A 23,732-nucleotide genomic window follows, 5' to 3' on the forward strand; every position below is an offset into this window, starting at 1 on the left:
AATCCTATCTCCTTTAGCATAGGGTACGCTGGACTGGTACATTTAGGGCCCCCTTGGAATTCAAAAGGAAAGGAGAAATAGTCGCCCCAGAATTCACTGCGGCAACAATATTTAATATGACGCGCCATGCACGAACTTAAACAATTAAATCTGAAGAAGAAGAAGTAGAAGAGTATGAATATGACCCAGAAGGAACACACGCCATCATGTAAGGTTAATACACACTGAAAAATGCTGGATGGAGCGGCTGAATCTTACCGTTGTGGAAGAACAAAAATTCCTTCAGGTTCAATTCACCGCGCAGAGATCAACATTGAGAGTACAGATTTATCCCATAACGTCAAGGAGAGTCTAAACAACAGATTGTGGACTGGGCTAATCAACTGGTCTGTCTGACAACAAAGGTGGATACAACTAAGGAAATCCTAGACAGGCTTATTTTACAAATGTGATTCAGTCTGCCAGTAACCCATTTGGTCAATCCCTTCAACACCTCTGATAGTGGGATGTCTCCATCTGCAAGGGGGATTCGGGTCAATTATATTCACATGTAAGTGTAGGAAGTTCTTCTTTAAAGGCCATTCTCTTGAATGAATGGATCAAGGGTTTTACACACGTATCTGATGATCAAATTGTGAGTATCAGCATAGGGCTGTGATTAGGAACAGAAAGTAGGAATTTAGTCAGCATTCATAAAGACAGGACAAAATATTCAAGGGTAATTCCATCTTCTTCTACACTGTCCAACTACAAATGTAGTTATACTATCACTAACTACTGGCTGTTTGCGGCAGCAGTTGATAGGTGATGCAAAAATATAACCACTTCTGAGAACATTGGGTGTGTAAGTTTACATCCGTACAATATTGTATTGTCGGAAAATATTTTGAGGACAGCATTTGGATGGCCTAAACTTAGATCCTAATTAAAATTTCAGATTGAGAAAGAAAATAACACAATAATTGACCCAAAAATGTTGTTGCAAGCCCAAAAAAAGAACCTAGCACTTTATAAAAACTTGCATTGATTCCACCCACCACACCTATAGCATCATCCCCTCATCAACAACAGCATGAGGTACAAAAAGTGGATTAATCGTCAGTATGTCTGTGAGACATTTTATAACTTTATTGAGTAAAAGTCATTGCAGGCCTCATGGCATCGTGGCTCCGCAACTGTACGGCAGCCAGCAGCCCTAAGAGATGAGTTACACGTCCTCACATGCACAGAGATTAGTGCAAGTTATATGCCCACATGAATAAAGCAACAGAGTGTTGTTTATTAGGGAAATATGAGGCTGTCTGTGCTCGTGTGTGTATGTGTGTGTGTGTGTGTGGGTGGGGTGTATGCGTTTGTACCTGTCAGCATACCTACTGTTTTGCACTTTGCCTCAGGTGTTTGCAGGTGATATAAAAGAAAAAAAAGGAGCTTCTTCACTCGTATGTGCTGAACCACCTAGATGCGAACACTTTCTCTCTCTGTGCCTGGTGAGGTAAGATCAAGATCTTTATATGCCAGTACCAGTAGAAACAGGGAGATTTACACTGTTACCGTTTGGCAACTTTTGGTAATGTCATTTTTAGTTGCAACCCCAGTTTCTTTAGGACAATTGATGTTGTTCCATTTAATAAACTGAAAACAACTTACCACTGTTGCAATCTTATATAACAACCATGAATGGCTGTACAGTGTTGCGCTCAGAGTGGTAGCATGCCTTCACACTTTTGGTATTATTTTTGTTACTTGTGACAGAGGAAAAAAATCGACAACGAAACTGAAAACAACTTTGAAACAAGCCAACATCTTTGAAAGTCAAAATTACATGGCCTTGCACAGTGTCAACAACAACAAAGCCACACAGAACGCATCCTGTGAAATTAAATGGGATTTTTTTAAAGCACAGATACCATGTGAACAAATGTTATAGAAATGATTTCATAATTAATTTGTGGGGCCCACTTCTCCAGCCCCATATCTCAACTTAAACATCCAAAAATAATTCATAATAATTATTTTTTACTTATTATTTTACACTTTTACATTATTATGAATATTTTAACATCTATATGGATGTTACTTGAATATTTAGGAATGTGGATGTTACGGTTTTTGTCTGGCTTGGACTTTTTAAGGGTTTTAATAACCACACCTCCTGCCACACACACACACACCACTCAGAAACACACACATGCACACAATGCATACGTTTGGATGTGATCTAAATAATTACAATAAACTATTTTGCAAACCATGGCCAAATGGAAGTATGTAAATTATAAATAGAAGTGGACCAAGGATTGGGCCTTGTGGAACCCCTCAACATTGCTTATTATCAAATTGATGAAATATTCAATATGACCGCATGTAGTACAGTCCACTGTAAAGTATCAACAAATCGTTGTTGTAATTAGATTTGTATTCGAGGTGATTTGAATACAAGGACTTAAGCTGATGGTTCCTTGTGTCATTTTTTTGTTTAACCTCAAGATACTCAACAGAGCTCAACCACTGCAGCAATGCCTAGCCCGGGTGTGTGTATGAACATCATCAATGCACGTAATGGAAAAAATGGATATGGGACCATCTCCAACCCCGTGAGCTTCCTCAACCAAGACTACCAGCAGCTGAAGCAGTACTGTCTCAGCCGGCGGGTAAGGTTCATCGATGAGACGTTCCCCCCGGACAGGAACACCATTGGCCAAGGCCTATTGAAACCTTCTGATCTGGACCGAGTTAAGTGGCTGAGACCAACGGTGAGTGTTTTAATAAACAATCATTTCATTCTAAACCTATAACCTCAATGAATTGAGTTTAACTAGAATCCAGTGTCTCTGCTTTGTGTTGCACCAGTATGTTTTACAAACCAAACTTAAGCTCCGAACCTGTGATTTAGAAGTTTTAAATGTACAAGTGAGCAGCTAGGGTAAAGAGAAAAAAAAAGACACAATCTAATGAATCCATTATTTATTTTACCAAATGCATGACAATACTATGGAGGACCGTGGGGGACGCGGAATGTGAAATACAGCATTTTGAAATCCATTTTCAAATCCATTTTCAAATCCAGTTCGAAAAAATTTTCCAAAAAGCATTTCATCTCTCCTTTCAACATTCCGAGTCCCTTTGGGTCCCTGTGTTGGTTTGCTGAAACATTGCAAATGAGCAGGGAACAAGCTCTCTGATTGGCTAACACCTGACCTATCATATAGATGTGTGACGTGGATTGCAGGAAGAAGAAGATGGTAAAGCAGTGGTTCTCATTTGTTTACCTCTGTACCACCTCAGAAAATATCCGGCTCTCCAAGTACCACCATCATTTGCTCATTTGCATTGTTTCAGCAAACCAACACAGGGACCCAGAGGGACTCGGAATGTTGAAAGGAGAGGCAAAATGCTTTTCGAAAAGCTATTTCGATGGATTTGAAAAGGATTTGAAAATGGATTTGAAAATCTTTTTCAAATTGCTCTATTTAATGATGGATTTCAAAATGGATTTCAAAATGCTGTATTTCACATTCGTCATCCCCCACGGTCCTCCATACTTGACATGTTAGGTCCGTCACCTCTTTTGCTAAGTATTTAACTTAATTATAATTCTGAACTCTGTTAATGTTGGGGGGTATTCTTAGATTTGTCACGTTTTGCAGGAAGCAGGACCCAAATGCATAGGTTGTGAAAACGGATATTTAAAAGGGCCCATATAATGCTCCAGGCACCTTTTCAGCCTGCCACGTATATTTTCTTATCTGGGGTGTCTGCCAGCCCACAGAGAATGAAAAGAAAACAATGAGTCGTTGATTCATGGTTTGGGTTGGCCGTGCAGACGGTCTGTAAACGAGCCATTCACAGCCAGGACGTCAAGTGACGTAAGTTGACTCCTGCTACTGGGGCGACCACGCCCCCAACCTGAGCAGCACCTCCCCCCTTGAAGTGCGGAAAAACAGATCGCGTCTACGCCATCATTTTCTCCCCGCAAGCGAACGACGGCCGCGGGTATGGCCAAGCTAGCTCGCGGCTTCCGGCGGAGATCGCGGCTCGCGGCTGCCGGCGGCGTCGGAGCTCGCGGCTACCGGCTACCGCCGTAGCTCGCGGCTACCGGCCGGCGTAGCTAGACTCGTGGCCGGCTCTACGTCGTGTATGTGCCTTGTTACGTGTGACTGTTGTCATGGCAGCACAACACCGTAGTTGCGCAGCAGACCCGAAGAGGAGCGAGGCAGAGCTTTGCGGAACACGAAGGGAGGGGTGCTGTGTGGCTTGATCCTGGAGGTGTTTTGACATGGAATGGCAAAGACATGTAGTTCACACACCTGAAAACCAATGTAACTTGTGTAAAAGGGGGCATAATATGGGCCCTTTAATAATAAAACGAAAAAATCACAATCCAACCAAGGGTGTCCACAACATGTAGCCAACAGGTAAAACTAAAACACTGGAGCCAGGGGGAAATCACAGGAACAGACTAGAACAAAATCACAAGGACAGACCGGACAGACAATCACAGGTACAGACTTGGGGAAAACAGCAGAAACAGACAGGGAGTATAACAGACGAACCAACACAAGGAGGGCGGGGCAAATTGAACACAGGTGAGACACATTAGGAACAGGTGCAGACAATCCCAGGGGCAGGAGACACCAGAAACAAGCCACGGTAAAGGAAGTGCAGCAACACGAGGAAAAGGACTTCAAAATAAAACAGGAAACAACAACAAGGGATCAAGAAACGAATACAACCGACACACAAGGAAAAGTAACAACAAGGGGAACAACAAAACAAACAAACCATAGAGTCCTCCACATCTCAACAGTCCATGATCGCCGCTGATCATGACAAGATTGGGTTAGCTTCTGTGTAGGGTACAGACACATTGTCATTACTAGTAACCATTATCAAAGTGAATTACAATTACTAGTAGTACAGGATTTATATAAAAATATAACATATAGAAATATTTATTTTTTAGGATAAACAGCTGAGATGAATGACAAACCTTATATAGGAGGCATAGTTATAGTGTCTTGCTATGTTATTTTCTGAAAGTTGTAATATTAAACAGTTTTTTAAACATTTCCTCTGTTTCAGAAAATTGTTTCTGATCCATCGTTTATTGTTGATGGGGTCTCCAGATTTGACTTTGGGCAAGGCCTGGTTGGTAGGTATATTGCCTTATTTATAACAACAACAAAAAAACAGTTGCTTTTAAAGCAATGATATTAAGAAATAACCATCCAGCCATCTGGCAGAAAACAGGCATAGCTGTTGAAAATGTTCAAACATGTCTAGAGATTTCTTTCAGCACTATACAGTACTATAACTAGAGTAGATACAGTGAGCAATTTTATTGCAGTGTAAACATACTTGATTATTTCTAAACTTAACCTGTTCAAACAAATATTACTGTCCCTTCTGCTTAGCATACTGTTTTGACAAATCAATGACCCTATCTTACTTAGGAAACTGTTGGTTTCTTGCATCTATCGGAGCACTGACGTTCCAGGATAACATACTCAAACAAGTTGTTCCTCCAGAACAAAAGTTTGATGCAGACTACTCCGGGCTGTTCCACTTCAGGGTAAACCATCAATCATTGCCAGCACTGTCCAAAAGTAGTTTCTGATAAATGCTGCATACCTCATTTTTCTATAAAACCTCTCCGTATTCTCTCCTTTCTCATTTATTCAGTTCTGGAGGTTTGGGAAATGGGTGGATGTTGTAATTGATGACAAGCTACCAACAGTTGATGGCAGACCAATCTTTGTCTCTTCCAAAGAGCCAACTGAATTCTGGCCTGCTTTACTGGAGAAAGCCTATGCCAAGTAGGAAGAAACAGCGAATCCCTCAGTCATGAAGTCCTTTCTGTCTTGGACATTTTTATTATTTTCAGACAGTCTGTGAAAGTAATTTCATACCCTCTCTCAGGGTGTGTGGTTCCTATGCAGATATGAATGCCGGAACTCCTGCTGAGGCTTTGGTAGACTTCACTGGTGGTGTACACATGTGCATCAACCTGTCAGATCCTCCTCCAAACCTGTGGGAGCTGATGTTCAGAGCGGGCCAATCCAGTTCTCTGATGGGTTGTGGGACACCTAATGGGGTAAGCACGGATATGCCACACAGAACGCAAAGCTAGTTATTTTTGCTTGAAGTGTGCTGAACATGTCCAAAGCCATTACATAAAAAGCATCTTCCCTCAAATGGAATGAAAGATTCCAGTGTCAGGATTCTAGTCATTGTGACCTGAACTATGGTGTAAAATGCTGGCAGTGGCTGCCAAGGCTCAGGCGTATAATAGGTAGGATGAAAAGTTTGAGTGCTGGAGGCTAAAGACATGATTGACATTTATAATAAATGGGTAGAAAGAAAGGGTTGGTCAGGTTTTTGAATTGGTCTACTTTAATGACACATGAAGGCAGGTGAGTCAGCTGTCACATGAAGTCTTCAAATAATTTTCACATGGTGCTCATTGGACAAAATTTTAGAAGACTTGTTTTGTGTCATTAAGTTGGCTTCATGGGAAACTTACATTACAGTCAGGATGTGTCTTTCAAAAGTGGGTGTGTGTGGAACCAGGTTAATTTAACTTAAGTCTAATGTTACTTGGGAAGAACTTGTATGATTTTTAAGCACAAGTTGATGACAAACTCATATTTTAGAATTTGACCTTCAGTACAATCAGTCATCAAGAATGACATTTGGTTTTCAGTTATTTTAATTTGTTAACTTGTTCTTATGGGTTGTGTAAGATCAAAAGTCCTTGCAAAGATAATATTCAGTATATATCTATCTTATAGGCCACATCTGAAAACACAGTGCAACCAAATGGATTGGTCAAAGGTCATGCCTATACTGTCACAGGTTTGAAACAGGTGAATAATTGTATTTACATTAAATACATAGCATCACACAGAATTCTCTAATTTATCTGAATTAACACTGGTACTTTCTTGGGTGCTGATTGCTGTTCAGATGATAAGCCGAGGGCAACTCATACACATGGTGCGTTTGTGGAACCCCTGGGGCCACAAAGAGTGGAACGGAGACTGGAGTGATAAGTAAGAACACGACTCTCGCCCAGTGAACATTTTACAAAGAAACAGCCCTGATTTGCTTAGTCAGGAAATATGAAATTAAAAGTATTTTCTCTCGGCAAAATAACACGTTGTGGATGTTTAAGAAGAAGTAATAATATATTTCTCTAAATTATTAACTGGATGTGTTTTATTGTATTTTATATCTGTTGGTGAATCTATACAAATACACTGGCATTGTTTTTCACATTAACTTAATGAACAATGCGGGAGTGTCTTACCTTATATCCAGTTACTAGTTCTGTAATCATGGTTTGTGCAAAAAGGGGGTTGACTATGAATTGACTACTTGTCTATGAAAACTTAGGTTTTTAAGTGTATACTTCATTCAATTAAATTTTTATTCTATCTGTAAAAGCGCCAAATCCCAACATACATTGTTTCAAGGCACTTCACATAGAAAGGTCGATATTTCAATATTACAGAGAAAACCCAATAGTTCCTACAATGAGCAAGCACTTGGCGACTGTGGAGGGGGGTGGGATACAAACCCCGGTTCTTGTTGGGGTTGGGATTGGGGTAAGGGGTGGGGGAGGGGGGGGGATACAAACCCTGGTTCGGGTAGGGTTAGGGAAGATAAGATGCTCATGATGAGAGGTCCCCGCAGCAGGCCTATAGTAGAATAACTAAGAGATTGTTCAGTAAACACCGACTAGCTCTAACTGTAAGCTTTATCAAAGAGGAAGGTTTTAAGTCTAACCTTAAATGTGGAGAGGGTGACAGCCTCCCTGACACACACTTCCCCTCAGAATTTTTGGAACAGCACCCTGAGAACTGGCAAGACAAGCTTTGTTTGGCACTAAGCTAATCTCTTTGACGTTCTGTCAACAGAATATGTGAAATACCACAGACACAGAAATTTAAAAAAAGAAAATAATACAGTAGAAACCAAGATATCCTATCCCGACTGTCTCAACCGAAAATCGTCTTAACAACTAGCTGGTTTCAGACTAGAAATTCAATAAATGGGGTATAAAATAATAATAATAAATGGCATTATAAAAGCTAAAAGCAAATTGAATTATGCTTGAATTTCTGACATCGTTTTGATCATTCAATGGAGCATTACTGGCAAAGGGTATAGTAAAGTGAAGTGTATTATGTTGAGTTTGTGAAATGTACTTTTAAATATTCCCAGTACTGTATATTGCCATTGTAGTATTGAAATCAAGGTCAGATATCCCACCTAATCTCTACATGAGACATATGTTTTATGTGGTGTGCCAATATAAACATGTGTAAATCTTCCTTTTGATAGCTAACACTATATTATACAATAACTGAACAAAATTTGAGCTTACCAACAGTTGGCGCAACCGTTTCCGAAAACTTGCTTGTGCTCTTTTTAACACGTATAAGACACCTCTTATATTATGAACTATTTGTAACAATATTTCTTTTCTCTTCCCTCACTCACAAATTTTCTCTTAAGGTCATCTTTATGGCAAACTGTGAGTCAGGAAGATCGTGAGGAGTGCCTTTCCGTGGGTGATGACGGAGAGTTTTGGTAAGCATGTTGTAATAAAAATTTCAATATTCTAAAAATGTTGGTAATTAATGTTCTTCTCATTACTTTTAAGTATACTTTTATATTGCATTCTGATCATCATTCAGCTCATGTCTATCAAACAATTATTCATTTTTGCAGATTGCGTTTGAACTTCTGACATGAAGTGAATGCCACAAAATAAATATTTTTTCTTCTTTTATGGATCAATTAAATCTTAGGGTAATTGTGCCATACTTCTCGGGACAACAATGATACTAAACCAATTTCATTCCATATTGACAGGATGAGCCTAGAAGACTTCTGTAAATTCTACAATGATCTTGACATCTGCTGTCTGTGTCCTGACTTCCTTGATGGAAGCTCCTCATGCCATTGGAAGACGTCAATCTATGACGGCAGATGGGTTGCAGGAACCACTGCTGGAGGACAGATGACGCACACGGGTACTTTCCAAATACATGCAATTAAACAAAAGGCAAACATGCCCCAATATGCATAAAAGCAAGAGACAAATATAAGATGGAACATGATGACAGCCAAAAGACTGAATAAAGAACTGGGGCTAATAATTTGCCAATTGAATTATATTTTTGTTAAATTCTAATTTAATGGAGGAATTAGAATTTCCAATCACCTTTTGAAAATGTGGCATCAATTTTAATTTAAAATAATTCACTCTTAAGTCTATAATTATTCTGTTCGCACATTGCAGACCACAAAAAAACCTGAATTTTTGCAAGAATGGATAAACTGGTAGCATTAAGTTTGTATTTCACATTAGTTTTTCCTGACGGCCTCAATACACTTACTTATAACATGAATTATCTATGGTTCCTTTTGATCCCACATTGAAATAAAAAGTATTTAGCTTAGTTTTTCAGATCAATGTTACTGAGTGTAACCATTAGTTTTTAGATCAGTATTTTGAATTATTTAACTGATTCAGCCTCTTCTTGTTTTACAGAGACCTTTTGGACTAATCCGCAGTATCGGATCAGGATTGGTAAATTACTCGGTGAATGTTCTCAGCAACAGGGTGACAAAAACTTGCTGGTGTCTCTCATGCAAATGCCTGACAAACGGAATAGACGCCTTGTCCAAAATTTCAACATTGGATTCATGATTTTTGAGGTAAATTTTGTTGTTCACCCGCCAAATATTTTGGTTTCTGTCACATTAGGTGAAAACTTTGAACATATCACTCATAGTCATGTGAAGTATGTTAAATGGACAGTATTTATATAGCACTTTTATAGTCTTATCGACCACTCAAAGTTCTTTACAGCGCCAGTCACATTCACCTATTCACACACATCACAATTTAGGGTTAATTGTCGTGTCCAAGGACTCTTCGGCATGCTGACTGGAGTTTGATGCCACATCCGCCCTGTGTCTGTATGAATATGTTGATATGTTAATAGTCAAATTAAATTTAAATGAAATCCAAAATATAAATTGTTATGTGACATCATGTTAATCATTATGGCATATTACTCTTCATTTACAAATTTAGTTGAAAGCTTTCTTGGCTGAAGCTTCAGGCGCGTCAGTGAAACAACACAAAATATCTGTAACAAGTCAAATTGAATGCGGCATATTCCCACTGCCCCTCAATTTCTTTAAAGGACCTAAAACACACACATTTGTACTTGAATTTAATGATATGTAAGTGATAGATAAATGCCATGTCTTGCATTTGCTTCATTTGAATTACTTAATAATGCGAAATGTTTTGTTTTGACCCTTAAATAAACTTCATTTTCCTCTGATGTCATCCAAGGTACCTGAAGAAGTAAGTACCATTTTTCACACAGTACACACTGCTCACCTGTACTAGAGATTGAGACGAGCTGCATAGAAATTAAACATCTACTTATTACCAACCTTACAGTACAAGGCAGAGACGGGGAAGTTCCCAGCCTCTTTCTTCAGCAGAAACAGACCTGTGGTCAAGACGAATATATTCCTGGACGCACGTGAGGTGATGAAGTTCGTCATGCTGGAGCCTGGTGAATACCTGATTGTGCCGTCCACCTTCAATCCCAACGAGACAACCTCCTTCATCCTGACAATCCTGTCCAAGGCAGAGACCCATGTCCAGTAAGTCTCTTAACTCACTTATTACCTTTGAAGGTTTTGTAGGTATATAGTTAATCTATCCTACATGCACTTTCCTATATACTACAAGCTTTTAACTGAAAATAATACAAAGGCTCTGTATGCGAATATAAGCAGGTGCTGAACCATGTCTGTGCACCGTCCACACCAAACTGCTATTAGGCCTCAGTCTAACGCCTGGTTCTCCAAATGTCATACTAACATTACTGGGATGAGTGATGGTTATGTAACAATTGACGTGAATCTCAAATTCCAACCCCTGAACATACGTTTAACAGGGAAGTAGTAGTCAAATAAACTTGACACATTGTGTAGTGTAATGCGCTACGTCCCAACAGTTGCCAAAAGTACCGATGTCTCTTGTCCTTCCTCCCAGCGAGAATTCTGGTGGCCGAAACCACGAACACATGGAAGCAAAAGAGGTGTGCAAGATTTTTAACTGTATTTTCATCTCATTTTGGTGTTGCTGCTTTGTTCCATGTTTTTTTGCTGTACCGATGACGTCTGCTACCATATGCCACATGCATGGTGCCCATTACATGAATTCATCTGGAACTGAAAGCATTCAATCTTTTGCAGCCAACACCAGGCGGGAAAGGAGCGGATGACGACAATAAGAGAACATTTTTCCGTCAATATTCTGACAAGGTAATTTCAGGCAATAGCTCGAGCTCGTGGGAAATATAGTTTCTGCTTTCTTGCCAAGAGTTAGATGTAAATACCTGTGACACAGGTGCAGTGGCAGTCACACCCAACTGCAATCAGCATAGACTTGAATAACCTGTATATGAACATAATGTGTCTCCTTTAAGGTCACAGGTCTGTTAAATAAATGCTGTTATTAGAAATAAAATAAACAACACCTATAAGTTATTGCATATTATTATAAAGATATAGTAATAATATAAAGGCAACCATGAATGGCAACCAACATGTGAGCCAAATATGATTCTTTTGTTTGGCTTTCATTTCCAGTATGAAGAAGTGGATGCTGAGCAGTTGAAGATGATTCTAAATGATTGGATCCTGAAAGGTTAGTTAGAGTTAAAAATATTCAAATACTGTAATCTTTTGTGGAAATGTTATGTTGCTGGGTTAAGGCCAATTTGAGCTCTTTATTTTCTGTTTTTGTTTAGGAGATTTGAAATCTGGAGGCTTCAGCATCGACGCCTGTCGCAGCATGATTGCTCTGATGGATGTATCCTACAGTGATATTTGTTGTGAATGGGGGGGGGGGGGGGGGGGCTGATTTGCCTACAGGGAATTTAATGACATAAGTAGTGTGCGTGCCAAAACCTGCCTTCCCTTTTGTTCAGTTACCGGTTGAGATTTTAAGGTCAAGCAAAGATATGAAACAGCATGTGCTGATTTAGTACCTTAATGTTGGGTTTAAGTCATCTATCACAGGCAAACTGAATGGGGACGAATTTCTGCGTCTGTGGAAGAATGTCATCACATACAAGGTAAAAGGAAAAAAGTGAAGTTCACGCCTTTCATGATAAAACAAACTATAACCAGTCGCTTTCTAATAATTACATCTACTTAAATGTCGGGTTAGGGTGCACTGCAATTTGTTCTGTGCTTGCTAAGATTTTAAATCAAAGATTTGATAATGAGATTAATTATCTTGTTAAAAGTTAATGACTTTTTCCTATCATCGGCATATATCTTGATCTAAACCAGAAAAGATTTCCCCAATCATGTTCTGTGTGTTCTTGATGTGTTGAGTTCATAATTTCACAAGAGTCTCCTCTTTACCCAGGACATTTTCTTCAGCACGGACGTTTCACGTACTGGAACACTGTCACTGAATGAGCTCAGGAATGCAATCATGGCTACAGGTGGATAAAAAAAGAGAAAGAAATAAGTTTTTGTTTAATGTGGACATAACTAATCCCCTTGTTTTAAAACCACTGAATGGTGCAAAAAGACATAAAATCCGACAATGCATCGTGAAAAAAACAATGGTCACTATCCGAGCAATATATGCAGTATGTCACGCCGAGCAGGAAAGCAGGACCCAAATGCAGAGGTGCACTTAACATAGTCTTTAATAAATAGAAAACAGACGATTTTTTTCAAACTAAAAGGTGTCCACGACATGTAGCAAACCGGTAAACTGAAAACAACTAGAGCCAGGGGCAAAAGGACAGACTGTGGTAAAACAGACACCGATCAGGGAACATAACAGGAGCAGACATCACAGGACAGACTGTGGAAAAACAGACGATCTGACACAGACAAAGGAGTAGAGTAGTCTCTACTTGAACACAGGTGAGACATATTAGGAACAGGGCAGGAAAAACAAAGTGAACAGACACGAGCCAGGGAAACAGTAGGTACAAAAACTAATTCAAAATAAAACAGGAAATACACAACAGGAGATCATGACAGTACCCCCATCTCAAGGACCGAAATCCAGATGGTCCTAAAAAAAATTTACACAGCAGGGTGGATCCGAAAAAATTGTCACTGGGGAACTGGACAGGGGTCTTGCTGGGGGCGTTCAGCAGGCGTAGGAGCTCTGGGGGACGGCCCGGACCTGGCAGGCGGGCATAACAGTTTTGGGGACGGCCCGGAGGTTGGGCAGGCAGGCAAGGCAGCTCTTGGGGACGACCAGGAAGCTGGGTAGGCAGGCACGACAGCTCTGGGGGACGGCCAGGAGGCCGGGCAGACAGACATAGCAGTTCTGGGGGACCACCCACGAGGGACGCGTCGATCGGCCCACCAACTGGCGAGAAGGAGCAAGGCAACGGTCAGACCACCGACGAGGGACGTGTCGATCGGCCCACCAACTGGCGAGAAGGAGCAAGGCGACGGTCAGACCACCGACGAGGGACGTGTCGATCGGCCCACTGACTGGTGAGGTGGAGCAAGGCGACGGTCAGACCACCCACGAGGGACGCGTCGATCGGCCCACCAATTGGCGAGAAGGAGCAGAGTTCCACTGTACCACCGACGAGTGGCGCGTCGATCGGCCCACCGACTGGTGAGGTGGAGCAAGGCGACGGTCAGACCACCGACGAGGGACGTGTCGATCGGCCCACCGACTGGTGAGGTGGAGCAAGGCGACGGTCAGACCACCCACGAGGGACGCGTCGATCGGCCCACCAACTGGCGAGAAGGAGCAGAGTTCCACTGTACCACCGACGAGCGGCGCGTCGATCGGCCCACCGACTGGTGAGGTGGAGCAAGGCGACGGTCAGACCACCGACGAGGGACGTATTGATCGGCCCACCGACTGGTGAGGTGGAGCAAGGCGATGGTCGGACCACCGACGGGGAACGTGTCGATCGGCCCACCGACTGGTGAGGTGGAGCAAGGCGATGGTCGGACCACCGACGGGGAACGTGTCGATCGGCCCACCGACTGAAGACGAGGAGCAGACCGAAAGCTCCGACGCAGGAACAGGGGATGGCACGGGGTTAGCAGGCCCGATGCTAGCTGACGTGGAGGACGGCTGAAGACAAGCAAGCTCGCAGGCCTGCCGACGTGGAGACCAGCTGCACACTAGGACCCCGGTAGCTAGCTGACGGGGTGGTTGATTGGAGGCTACCAGCAGCAGAGGTCTCAAAACTCCAATTGAGGGGAACAGTCCACCACCCACTGTCTTGACTGGATCAAACACTGCATCAGAGTCCTTGTCGTATCTTTTTCTTAAGTGCTTTTAGCACGCTCCAGATAATCCCAAAGTCCCTGGACTTGTTGCACCACTCCACAAAACTCCTCCACCGAAACGCCACTCCCCCCCGACCGACCGAGGACAAGCAGACGCCGGCCAAACCACCGACATGGAACGTGTCGATCGGTCCTCTGACTGGCGGTGAGGAGGACCAGGCGTCGATCGGTCCTCCGACTGACGACCGGCCGTACACCCGGAACCACGATGCTAGCAAGCCTGATGCTAGCCACCTTGGGCCCGGCCGGATGGCACACCGGGAGGCCGGCTGTGAGTCCAGGGCATTCAAAAAGTCTTTCAGCCAGCCGGGTAAAAAAAACCTTTAACCAGGGCTTCAGGGAAACTTCCATGCGTGCCCTGTACAGAGCCGCCTCCTTCCTCACCTTGTCATTGTCCCTCTTGTAGATCCCATGAAAATACGTCTGTGTATAAATCAGCTCACGGAGATCCAAATCAATTAAACCACCTGCTGGGTCCATTGTGGTCAAATCGTTCTGTCACGCCGAGCAGGAAAGCAGGACCCGAATGCAGAGGTGCACTTAACGTAGTCTTTAATAAATAGAAAAGAAAACAGACTCACAAAGTTTCAAACGAAAAAAACAAAATCCAACTAAAGGTGTCCACGACATGTAGCAAACCGGTAAACTGAAAAAACTAGAGCCAGGGGCAAAAGGACAGACTGTGGCAAAAGGACAGACTGTGGCAAAAGGACAGACGGCGACCAGGGAACATAACAGGAGCAGACATCACAGGACAGACTGTGGAAAAACAACAGACGATCTGACACAGACAAAGGGAAGCATAGAGACTAAATACACACAAGGTGGGCGGGGCAAATTGAACATAGGTGAGACACATTAGGAACAGGTGCAGACAATCTAAGGGGAAGGAGACAGGAAAAACAAAGTGAACAGACATGAGCCAGGGAAACAGGAGGTACAAAAACTAATTCAAAATAAAACAGGAAATACAAAACACGGAATCATGACAGTGGCAGGAGACACAAGGTACCGACAAAAGACAGGGAAACAGGAAGTGCACAAAACTAATTCAAAATAAAACAGGAAATACAAAACACAAGATCATGTGCTAGAACTAGATTGTGCCATGTCCAAATTACCCCAGGAGGAGGCACGACCCTAACTGTCTGACAGAGAATTCAAATTTTGTATTTATGTATATGTATTATAACTTTACAGGCCGAGCATCATCTTTATTTTTTCACTTCCAATTTGACGATGTCTTGATTTTATTCGCTGGTTTAGTGCTTTTTAACACAATGTATTAATACAAAGTGTAAAAGAAACATTTTAATAATTGTTGTTGTACGTCATAATCCTGTGACATTTACGTAATTACTGGCGCGACTAATAATAATAATGATAAATTTAATTATACACTTCTGTACCATTGTGATGTTAGAGATGGGGGTTACAGGTGTGTTTAAGTTTATTTTTGCCCTTCGTGACTTTATTTGATAGAGATAGTGGCGAGACATGAAATGACATGTAGTAAAAAAGTCCAGGCGGGAGTTGTTTAACTCTTGTTTTACATAAGTCCTGCTTATGTTATGTGGACCAGTTTTGCCTCTGTGCTGCACGCAACTTATACGCTGTCAAGCATTTTGAGCTGCATTCCTTGTATGAAAGGTGCTATTCAAATACAATTTATAATTATTATTATTATAAATTTCACATTGACAAAAATGTGATACATGATACATCCGCAAATCAAATAGCAAACAATGATGTTAGTAACAAATAAAATACTACAAGTGCAGCAGTGCATATACAACTTAATATTAACTCTTTTTGAGGGAGTATATTTATTTGTGAAATCACATTGTTTGAAATGACTAAACTTCTAAAGGCATTCATTCGCAGAAATTCTTCATTATTGTAATGAAATGACCACATCTAATTACCTGGGATGCCTTTTGACCCTATTAACCCTAGTGGACACCCCAGCTATCTGTAAATATGCAAGAATCTATTGTTTGGAAGTATCAATTCAACAATTGACAAATTCTCACACATTGCCCCTTTAACAGTGGCTCTGTTCTATTCACGCATCCTTTTGAGATACACCAGTGGGACAGTCTCATGGCTTTGTGAAATAACAAATGATATGCGAATGTTTCCCAAATTCTTGCCGATGTCTGTTGTCCAGGGAAGAGGGTCAGCGATGACATGCTGAATTTGATGGCTCTGCGCTACGGTGCCGCCTCTGGACACATGACACTGGAGAGTTTCATCAGTCTAGTTCTCCGCTTTGACTGCATGAACCGTAAGTATTCTTTATTTTGATTGTGTGCGAGTGGTGCTCACAACAGTTTTTGCCCCTCATTGGGACAACTTACTCCAAACCGCTTTTTTCTAATCAAAGAGCTGCAAAATACAGTGTTTTTCATAACTGCGAAAGCAAAAGGCATTCAACAACAGTAAACAGCTAAAAATATAGACATGTCAATGAAGGAAATAAAAACACAAAGGCAGAACAAGCACCTTATTGCAGTGGACTGACAGTGGGGCTCTTAGACTGAGTTGGATTGGTGATGAGGCAGTGAGGTGATTGGTCAGGTAGACAATTACTTGATGGTGGCTCCGAGTGGGCTGGTTATAATGTGCAAGACTGTGCAGATGTAACTGTGATAACTGTGCTACATTATTTACTAATAAATATAAATAAATAAAATAACATACCTGTGGATCTGTGTCAATCCACAACCATAAACAGGTGTATGGATGCCGTCTCAAATTCAGTCATTACCCTAGCGGAGTACACTGCGAACATCACTGTGAATGCCGACAGGGTAGTGTTGTCCCACATCAAACACGGCTGAAATGACGATCGCAACATGTGTCCGCGATTTGTCCACAAATGAAAGTCTGCCCGGTGCTTAACTCAATATAAAAAAGGAACATTTTATTCGTCTGAGGCCCCTGTGTTATGCGACATGGCGATGACCCCGCTCTCTGTGACAATAATGTGTCCATCCTCGGCCACCATTTTTCGTCCGTCGCATTCTATTGAAAGTGAGCCCCTTGTTTCACATAAGAGGCAGTACAGTAACGGCAAACATGGAGCAGTCATGCTAGTGAGAGTGAGATTTTACACTTCTGTTACTGCAGTTGTGGAGTAAATGTATCTGACTCTCACTCTCTGGCTTTATTCTTTCTAATCTGGAGCAATGCCATGTCGTGTCTTTCTCAATAGAAATCTTCAGGCAGTTGTCCGATGGATCAGCCATGACTCTTCGCGAAACAGAGGTAACAGTGCTTTGGAGTTGTTAAACCTTTTTTTTTAATAATTGTTATTTGTAAGTAGCTTGAGCTGGTTTTAACCTTTCGTAACCTTCACTGCTGTTGATTATACAGCTATCAGCTATACAAATAAAATTGAATTGAATTGATTCATCCAGGAATGCAAGTCAGTTTTTTTTTGGGGGGGGGGGGGGGGGGGGTTAAGTCTGTGATGAAATGATGATGATTTTGTGCATCACCACAGATATACAGACTATAAGCTACAGCGCATGAATAATCTATCCCGTCTTCGTTACAGTGGTTGTACCTTTCGATGTACACTTAAAGCGAAGGAGAAGACAGGCCTCAGGACTCAGTTGGAGCTACCACAGCAGATGATGTGGAGAAACGAATAATAAGCTCTCCTGCAAGTTGACAATTCCATTTTTTGGGGGGGTACCACAGGGCATTTATGTCACTGTACTGCAGAGCGTAGTGGGGAAACAAATGGTCTACCTGATTGAGTACTATTACTCAATAGCATGTATTGGCTAAAGGTATTTTCTGTTTTGCTGTTAGGCCAACAATAACCTTGTTTTGGCCATGCCACGTTGTCTGTCACTTTTGGTCCACACTTTAATATCACAACAATTATGGATGTATTGCCACATCATTTTGGTGCTGGTCCTTTGTGATCCATCACCTGTGTTTGACCACCATGTTTGTTGAATGTGGTGGTTTTGAAAGTTATCGCTTGACAACTATTGGACTGCCATGGAATTGAATACAGATAGTGATTGACAATAGAGTGTCACCATTAGTTAAAATGTTTTACCTTGTCCGGCACTTTCTCCGCTTTACTTTGTGTTTAGGGGTGATTAACCAAAGTAATGATATAGTATAATAAAATACCTGCTAAGTATCAGCATGATAGCAATGACGATGTGAACAGGTGAGCATGTTATTGTTAACATCTACTACACTGTCTGTAAGCATAGTACTGAAAGTGTGGCTAGGTCTCTCGGCTCATATTTGTAAATGTATTTTTTAGGTGGGTTAATGCATTTTCTGTTTTAGGAAAGATACTGTAGGAAGATACTTTTTTTCTTTTTTTCTTTTCTTTACAGAATAAAGACATTATCCAATCAGTTTGTGTATATAAACATTGTTTCATACCTTAGTCAATTCCGAGTAGATATCTTGAAATGTGGCTAGATATTTTCTTTGGGGAAAAAGGCTTAGGGAAAATTACATGCACACAAAAATTGCTGCTTAGTTTGGATTCAAAACAAACTTCAGTGAGAATGTATTGCCTTTTGGTCAGTTCATTTCCCATATAAAAATATGAAGACTTAAAGCGATCAAGACCCTCAATCTCCTATTTTGAGTGCAAAGATCCATCCATCCATCCATTATCTTATCTATACCGCTTTATCCTTTAAGGGCCGTGGGAGCCAATCCCAGGTGACATTGGGCGAGAGGCGAGGTTCACCCTGGACAGGTCGCCAGCCTATCACAGGGCCACATACAGAGACAAACAACAATTCACTCTCACATTCAAACCCATGGTCAATTTAGAGTCTCCAATTAACACGGGGAGAACATGCAAACTCCACACAGAAAGGCCCCGGTTGGTTCGAACCAGGATGCGAACCCAGAACCTGGTTGCCGTATGGCAACAGCGCTGACCACTACACCACCTTTTTTAAAACGTTAATACTCTGCTACTTATTAGTGCAGAGATGGATTTTCTTGTGGTAACCATAAAAATCAGGACATTGTGTTGTGTTTATAATCTGCCTCAAGACAGAAATACAAGCAACGGATTTATATTAGTATGCATTTATTAATTCGAGGAATAGCAATACAGTTTAAATTATCAAAGAATGTGCAGGGAATTTGAAGGGATTCATTTTAAATGCACTTTTAACAACAATTAAACATAAATGTCCTTATTAGCTATGAATTTCAAAAACCCAGTATGTAAAGTAAAATTCAGATCACCACTTAAAATATATTATTTTGATTCCTGTGATTGTTTTGTAGCATAGTTCTTCTACGTAACGAGATAGGGTGAAGCAGAAATTAAGCAGTTGCCATAAAAATAGTTTTCTCTAGGTGTGAATAAATAACATTATCAATAACATCAATGAATCACACTCAGGATTTGAGTATTACAGAAAAATAGAATAATTATTGATTAGGTTGCTAAAATCACAAGTATAATTAGGCTAGTTGTAGTAATTGTAGCACAGTTGTCAGCACAGCAGCAAGGAATATGGAGGTTGAATGTTTGGCAAGCTTCGCCCCCCCTCCTGTGGTGGTTGCTGCGAGACAAAGCAAAAAACAAAAACATAAAGAGAATGAAATTACTTATATCACAGAGGCTTAATCGTATCATTTTCAAAACAATTTTTTTTCATTGTTCCCAAGGTTGAAAACATGCAATGCCAGTTTAAGCATTACCACATGAATGAAGTCTAGAGTCTGTAAACTGCTGCTGTAAATTTCGTTGTTACAGATGTGGTCAGGGTTGTGCCTGAGCCGGTTGTTTTTTCTGTGGATTGGATTGAATCTAGTTCAATGGTGTACCGTATCCTGAGACGCAATACCATGCCGTGTTTCTTTATCTGCAGTCAAACCAATGTTGTGCATCATTCACTTGATGTAAATTCACAGTGCCTAAAACAAACACCAAAACCTGTGGTATACTGACCTCATACAAAATATGTATAATCATGACATTGTCGCGGATATTCTTGTTGTCACTGAACAACAACACAAGCACTGGCTGCGGTGCACTTACGCCCTCTTGTGGCTGAAAACACCATTATGATAACTCTACAAACTGAGGTATTTATTGTTGAAAGTGCTAGCTGGTGAATCAGTGTTGGCTGGTCAATAGTCATTAGTAGGCTATTTGTTTATAGAGAATTTATAACATTTTCTTTCATAAGTAATATTTGTGACCACATTTAGAGGGCATATCAGAAAATGTACCTGTTTTCAAATTGTTTCTTGGGGGAAAATATTGTAAAAAATAAAAAATATATATAATTACAATTAGATGTAATGCAGAAATCTGGAGCTTATGTTTTTTTTTTTAATTTCTGGCTTTTAACATATTGTAATGAATGCTTGTGTATTTCGCAGCTGTGCAGCACAGTCTTATTTTTTCATTCGACATAAGGCAAGCTTTGGACTGTGAGCAATATTGAATGCTTAAGGCCTTAGGGGGCATGACAAATAAACAACCCAAACACAACTCCAAATTATTGAGTAATATGAACATATATATCCGTGCTGGCAGAGTGATGCCTTCAGTATCATCCAGTGGTGGTGATCTAGTCTTCCTCACAGCAACAAAAGAAGTGTTTTCCCATTTTAACAATACAGTATATATCAAGTGAGAAGGAGCGTTCTACTGCCCTAAAGCTCTGCCATGGACGTGGTTGAAGACATATTTTTAAGCATATTGGTGGGACAGTTTGAAGTCGTGCTGAGGATGCTGGCACCAAAACTGAGGGATCTGAGGACTTAACAGGGATCCTATTGACTCAGAGCAGTGTCTGGCAGTTGCTTTTTCACTGCACAATATTCACCATGTGCGTTAAAGTACTCATAAGAAGGGCTCTAGGAGAGTGCATAGCTCTGCCAAGGCTAACGCCCTATCTTGCCATGTTAAAGAAAGTGAAAAACAAGTCCTGGATCCTCCCATTTACCCAGATCCACTCGACAATTTAATGGGTTCTTTCTTGCATGAAAAGTGTCATGGAAATCAGATTAGTTGTTTTTGTGTAATCCTAATATAACTGATTCTGATTTACAAACAGACAAACAAACACAGATGAAAACATAACGTCCTTGGCTGAGGAAAAATTACATCAACAACCCCAGTGTGTTAAGTTCCCCTTAACTAAACTTGCTTCATAAACAAAGACATTTTTACCCTGTGTTGCTGTCGCAGTACTAGCTGGTGTTGCTGCTGATGGTGTTGCTGCTGATGGTGTTGCTGCTGATGGTGTTGTAGCAATATTTGTGCCAGTGTTGGAGGTGGGTGATGCAGTGGTCAAGCCGGCTCTGTTGGAGGTTAGGTTCAGGCCTAGCATGTCCAGATCTGACTGTGTCCTGCTGTTCAGCCAGGACTGAACCACAGTGTCCTCCTCAAACAACTTCAGATCTTTTGTTTGGTTGTTCATGAGGTTTTGCACTGTGGTCACGGACAAATCCTGTGCATTTCAAAAGAAACTTGGTCTGAGCTTTTTACACACAGGACAATGAGCAACAAGGAAAATACACTATTTTCGAAGGAAAGCTGTTTCATGACTTTTCCTATGGACACTTTTGAAAGTTCATAATATTTTCAATTTTTTTTATTTGGAAATGGATATTACATCAAACCCCTGCAGCTGACAGCTTTGGGCCCTCTCTAAGTATTGTCATAAAGACCCCAAAGGTAAATATGTACCATAAAGAATCACGCAATCACACAATAGCAACTTGTTTTATACCCAACATATTAGTGTATCCAGTGTGATAGAAAGAATGACAAATTAGTGGGACTCACATACTGCAGCTAATATACTAATACTAATAGAGATCATTATCTTGCAATAGTAATTTCAAAGACCTAAATACACATGCCAAGATAAGATTTGTGACCAAGTAAACTCCCCTTGTATTCTAGTGAAGATGTCAGATATAATGCTACAAATGCTTGCAAATTCTTTCATGTTTAGATTCCCCCAGTTATGGTATATCTGCAATAAAACGAATAAAAAGACCACGTGTCCCAAACACTCTGTAATCAACTCTTTAAGAAGCATCCTTACGGTGATCACCCTAAGGTTCAGGCTCCGGAAGGTTTCCACATCCATGCTCACGCCCTCCTGTGACAGTGTTTCAAGATCGGCCAGAGATGCTCCACCTGTCAAAGTGCAAAGGGAAAAAAGGAAATTAGTGAGGAGTTTTATGAGACAGCAATAGAGAAACAGCCAGAAAGACAGATACCGTGTATTCTCACCTATAGAGGGCTTGATTAAATTGTAAAAGGAAATGGGATCGTTCCGCTGTGAGCTGAAGGCAGTGTTACTGATCTCATACAGGATTCTCTTCTGCTCAGATGAACATGACGCCACATTCAGGGGGTTGGCATTTCTGACAAGATGCAAGAGAAAAATGTACCACAAAGTATTAAGTCATTCAGTCAGTAAATCATCACTCGCAGTGGCCGTGCTTCGGCGTGTGTGAGCTACACGATGTCCCCTAACCCACCTGACGCTGTCTGGGGTGATGGTCTTCAGAGTGCTGGTGTCCAATGAGCACAGGTTGGAGTCAATAAAGTTGAGCTCAGTGCTGCCCAGGGTGTTCCCAGAAGAATTCAGATAACGTGTGATGATTGCTTTGCTCTAGACAAGATTAAAGGAAAAGAAACCGGTTGAGCAACTTCATACAGGTATGAGGCTCTGTTATATCATTGTTTACTACATAAGGTTGTTGTAAGATTTTCTCAATTCTTCTGCAGAGTTTAGTATTTTTTTTTTTTTCTCGAGAATCCCTCTACACTTTACCTTCGCTGCCTCCCAAGGTCCATCCTCAGCTTTCATGAGTGTGGCCAGGGTGTCAATTATGGTGATGCTCCACTTGGAGATGTCGTCAAGTGATGCTGCGCGCGAAACTGAACCGAGCACTTTGACCACATTATCAGAAAGGCCGGATGGGTATGCCTGGGAGAACAGGTGATGAGGAGTTACACGTGGTAGTGTGATGAAATATATACTTCTTCATTAATAGAAATATACCAATAGAAACAGTCTATCAACATTGCCGCAGTTACAGTGCTTAGTGGCACTGTGACGTGATGACTGCTGCATTCTGATAACTCACTGGTTTGTTGTTCAGTCTTTGAAATTATAAAACACATTGGGTGTTATCCTGTAACTCTCCTTGTCAGAACATTTCTCAACAGCCCTGATTATTTCCCAGAAATGTAAAACCAGTCAGGTCCTTGTTTATGGCACACTCAGTTGATATACTTTTTACACTGTATTTCCACACATTTGTTGAAAAAACAAAAATGAGATACTATATCATAC

General features: G+C 41.0%; 2 protein-coding genes across 4 annotated transcripts in view; one reads left to right on the forward strand and one right to left on the reverse strand.

Moving 5' to 3' along the window:
* Positions 1–1,383: 1,383 nt before the first annotated feature.
* On the forward strand, positions 1,384–18,785 carry LOC118285906 (calpain-2 catalytic subunit). Of its 3 annotated transcripts, none has more exons than XM_035609858.2 (22): positions 1,384–1,492; positions 2,488–2,753; positions 5,083–5,152; positions 5,454–5,572; positions 5,683–5,816; positions 5,920–6,094; positions 6,792–6,866; positions 6,967–7,052; positions 8,521–8,595; positions 8,881–9,041; positions 9,563–9,729; positions 10,379–10,390; positions 10,490–10,698; positions 11,093–11,138; positions 11,296–11,364; positions 11,692–11,749; positions 11,853–11,914; positions 12,111–12,179; positions 12,479–12,557; positions 16,565–16,681; positions 17,612–17,664; positions 17,957–18,785. In XM_035609858.2, exons 2-22 carry the CDS (start codon positions 2,517–2,519, stop codon positions 17,981–17,983), a joined length of 2,100 nt encoding a protein of 699 aa, XP_035465751.2. In that variant the 5' UTR covers positions 1,384–1,492; positions 2,488–2,516; the 3' UTR covers positions 17,984–18,785. The 3 variants fall into 3 exon arrangements, with proteins under 3 accessions (XP_035465751.2, XP_035465749.2, XP_035465750.2); XM_035609856.2 differs by having other exon boundaries at positions 1,413–1,487; XM_035609857.2 differs by having other exon boundaries at positions 1,423–1,492; positions 2,499–2,753.
* Positions 18,786–19,463: 678 nt separating this feature from the next.
* LOC118286526 overlaps positions 19,464–23,732 on the reverse strand; it is a 78,710-nt gene continuing 74,441 nt past the window's right edge. Inside the window, exons 251-256 of the mRNA XM_047337813.1 lie at positions 23,208–23,363; positions 22,912–23,045; positions 22,661–22,794; positions 22,470–22,564; positions 21,587–21,866; positions 19,464–19,964 (exon numbers count right to left, since the gene is read on the reverse strand). Coding sequence (XP_047193769.1) covers positions 19,864–19,964; positions 21,587–21,866; positions 22,470–22,564; positions 22,661–22,794; positions 22,912–23,045; positions 23,208–23,363 — 900 coding nt within the window. The 3' untranslated portion in view covers positions 19,464–19,863. The remainder of the gene's footprint in view (positions 19,965–21,586; positions 21,867–22,469; positions 22,565–22,660; positions 22,795–22,911; positions 23,046–23,207; positions 23,364–23,732) is intronic.

This window comes from Scophthalmus maximus, chromosome 15 (genome assembly GCF_022379125.1).
Source record: "Scophthalmus maximus strain ysfricsl-2021 chromosome 15, ASM2237912v1, whole genome shotgun sequence".
NCBI lineage: Eukaryota > Metazoa > Chordata > Actinopteri > Pleuronectiformes > Scophthalmidae > Scophthalmus > Scophthalmus maximus.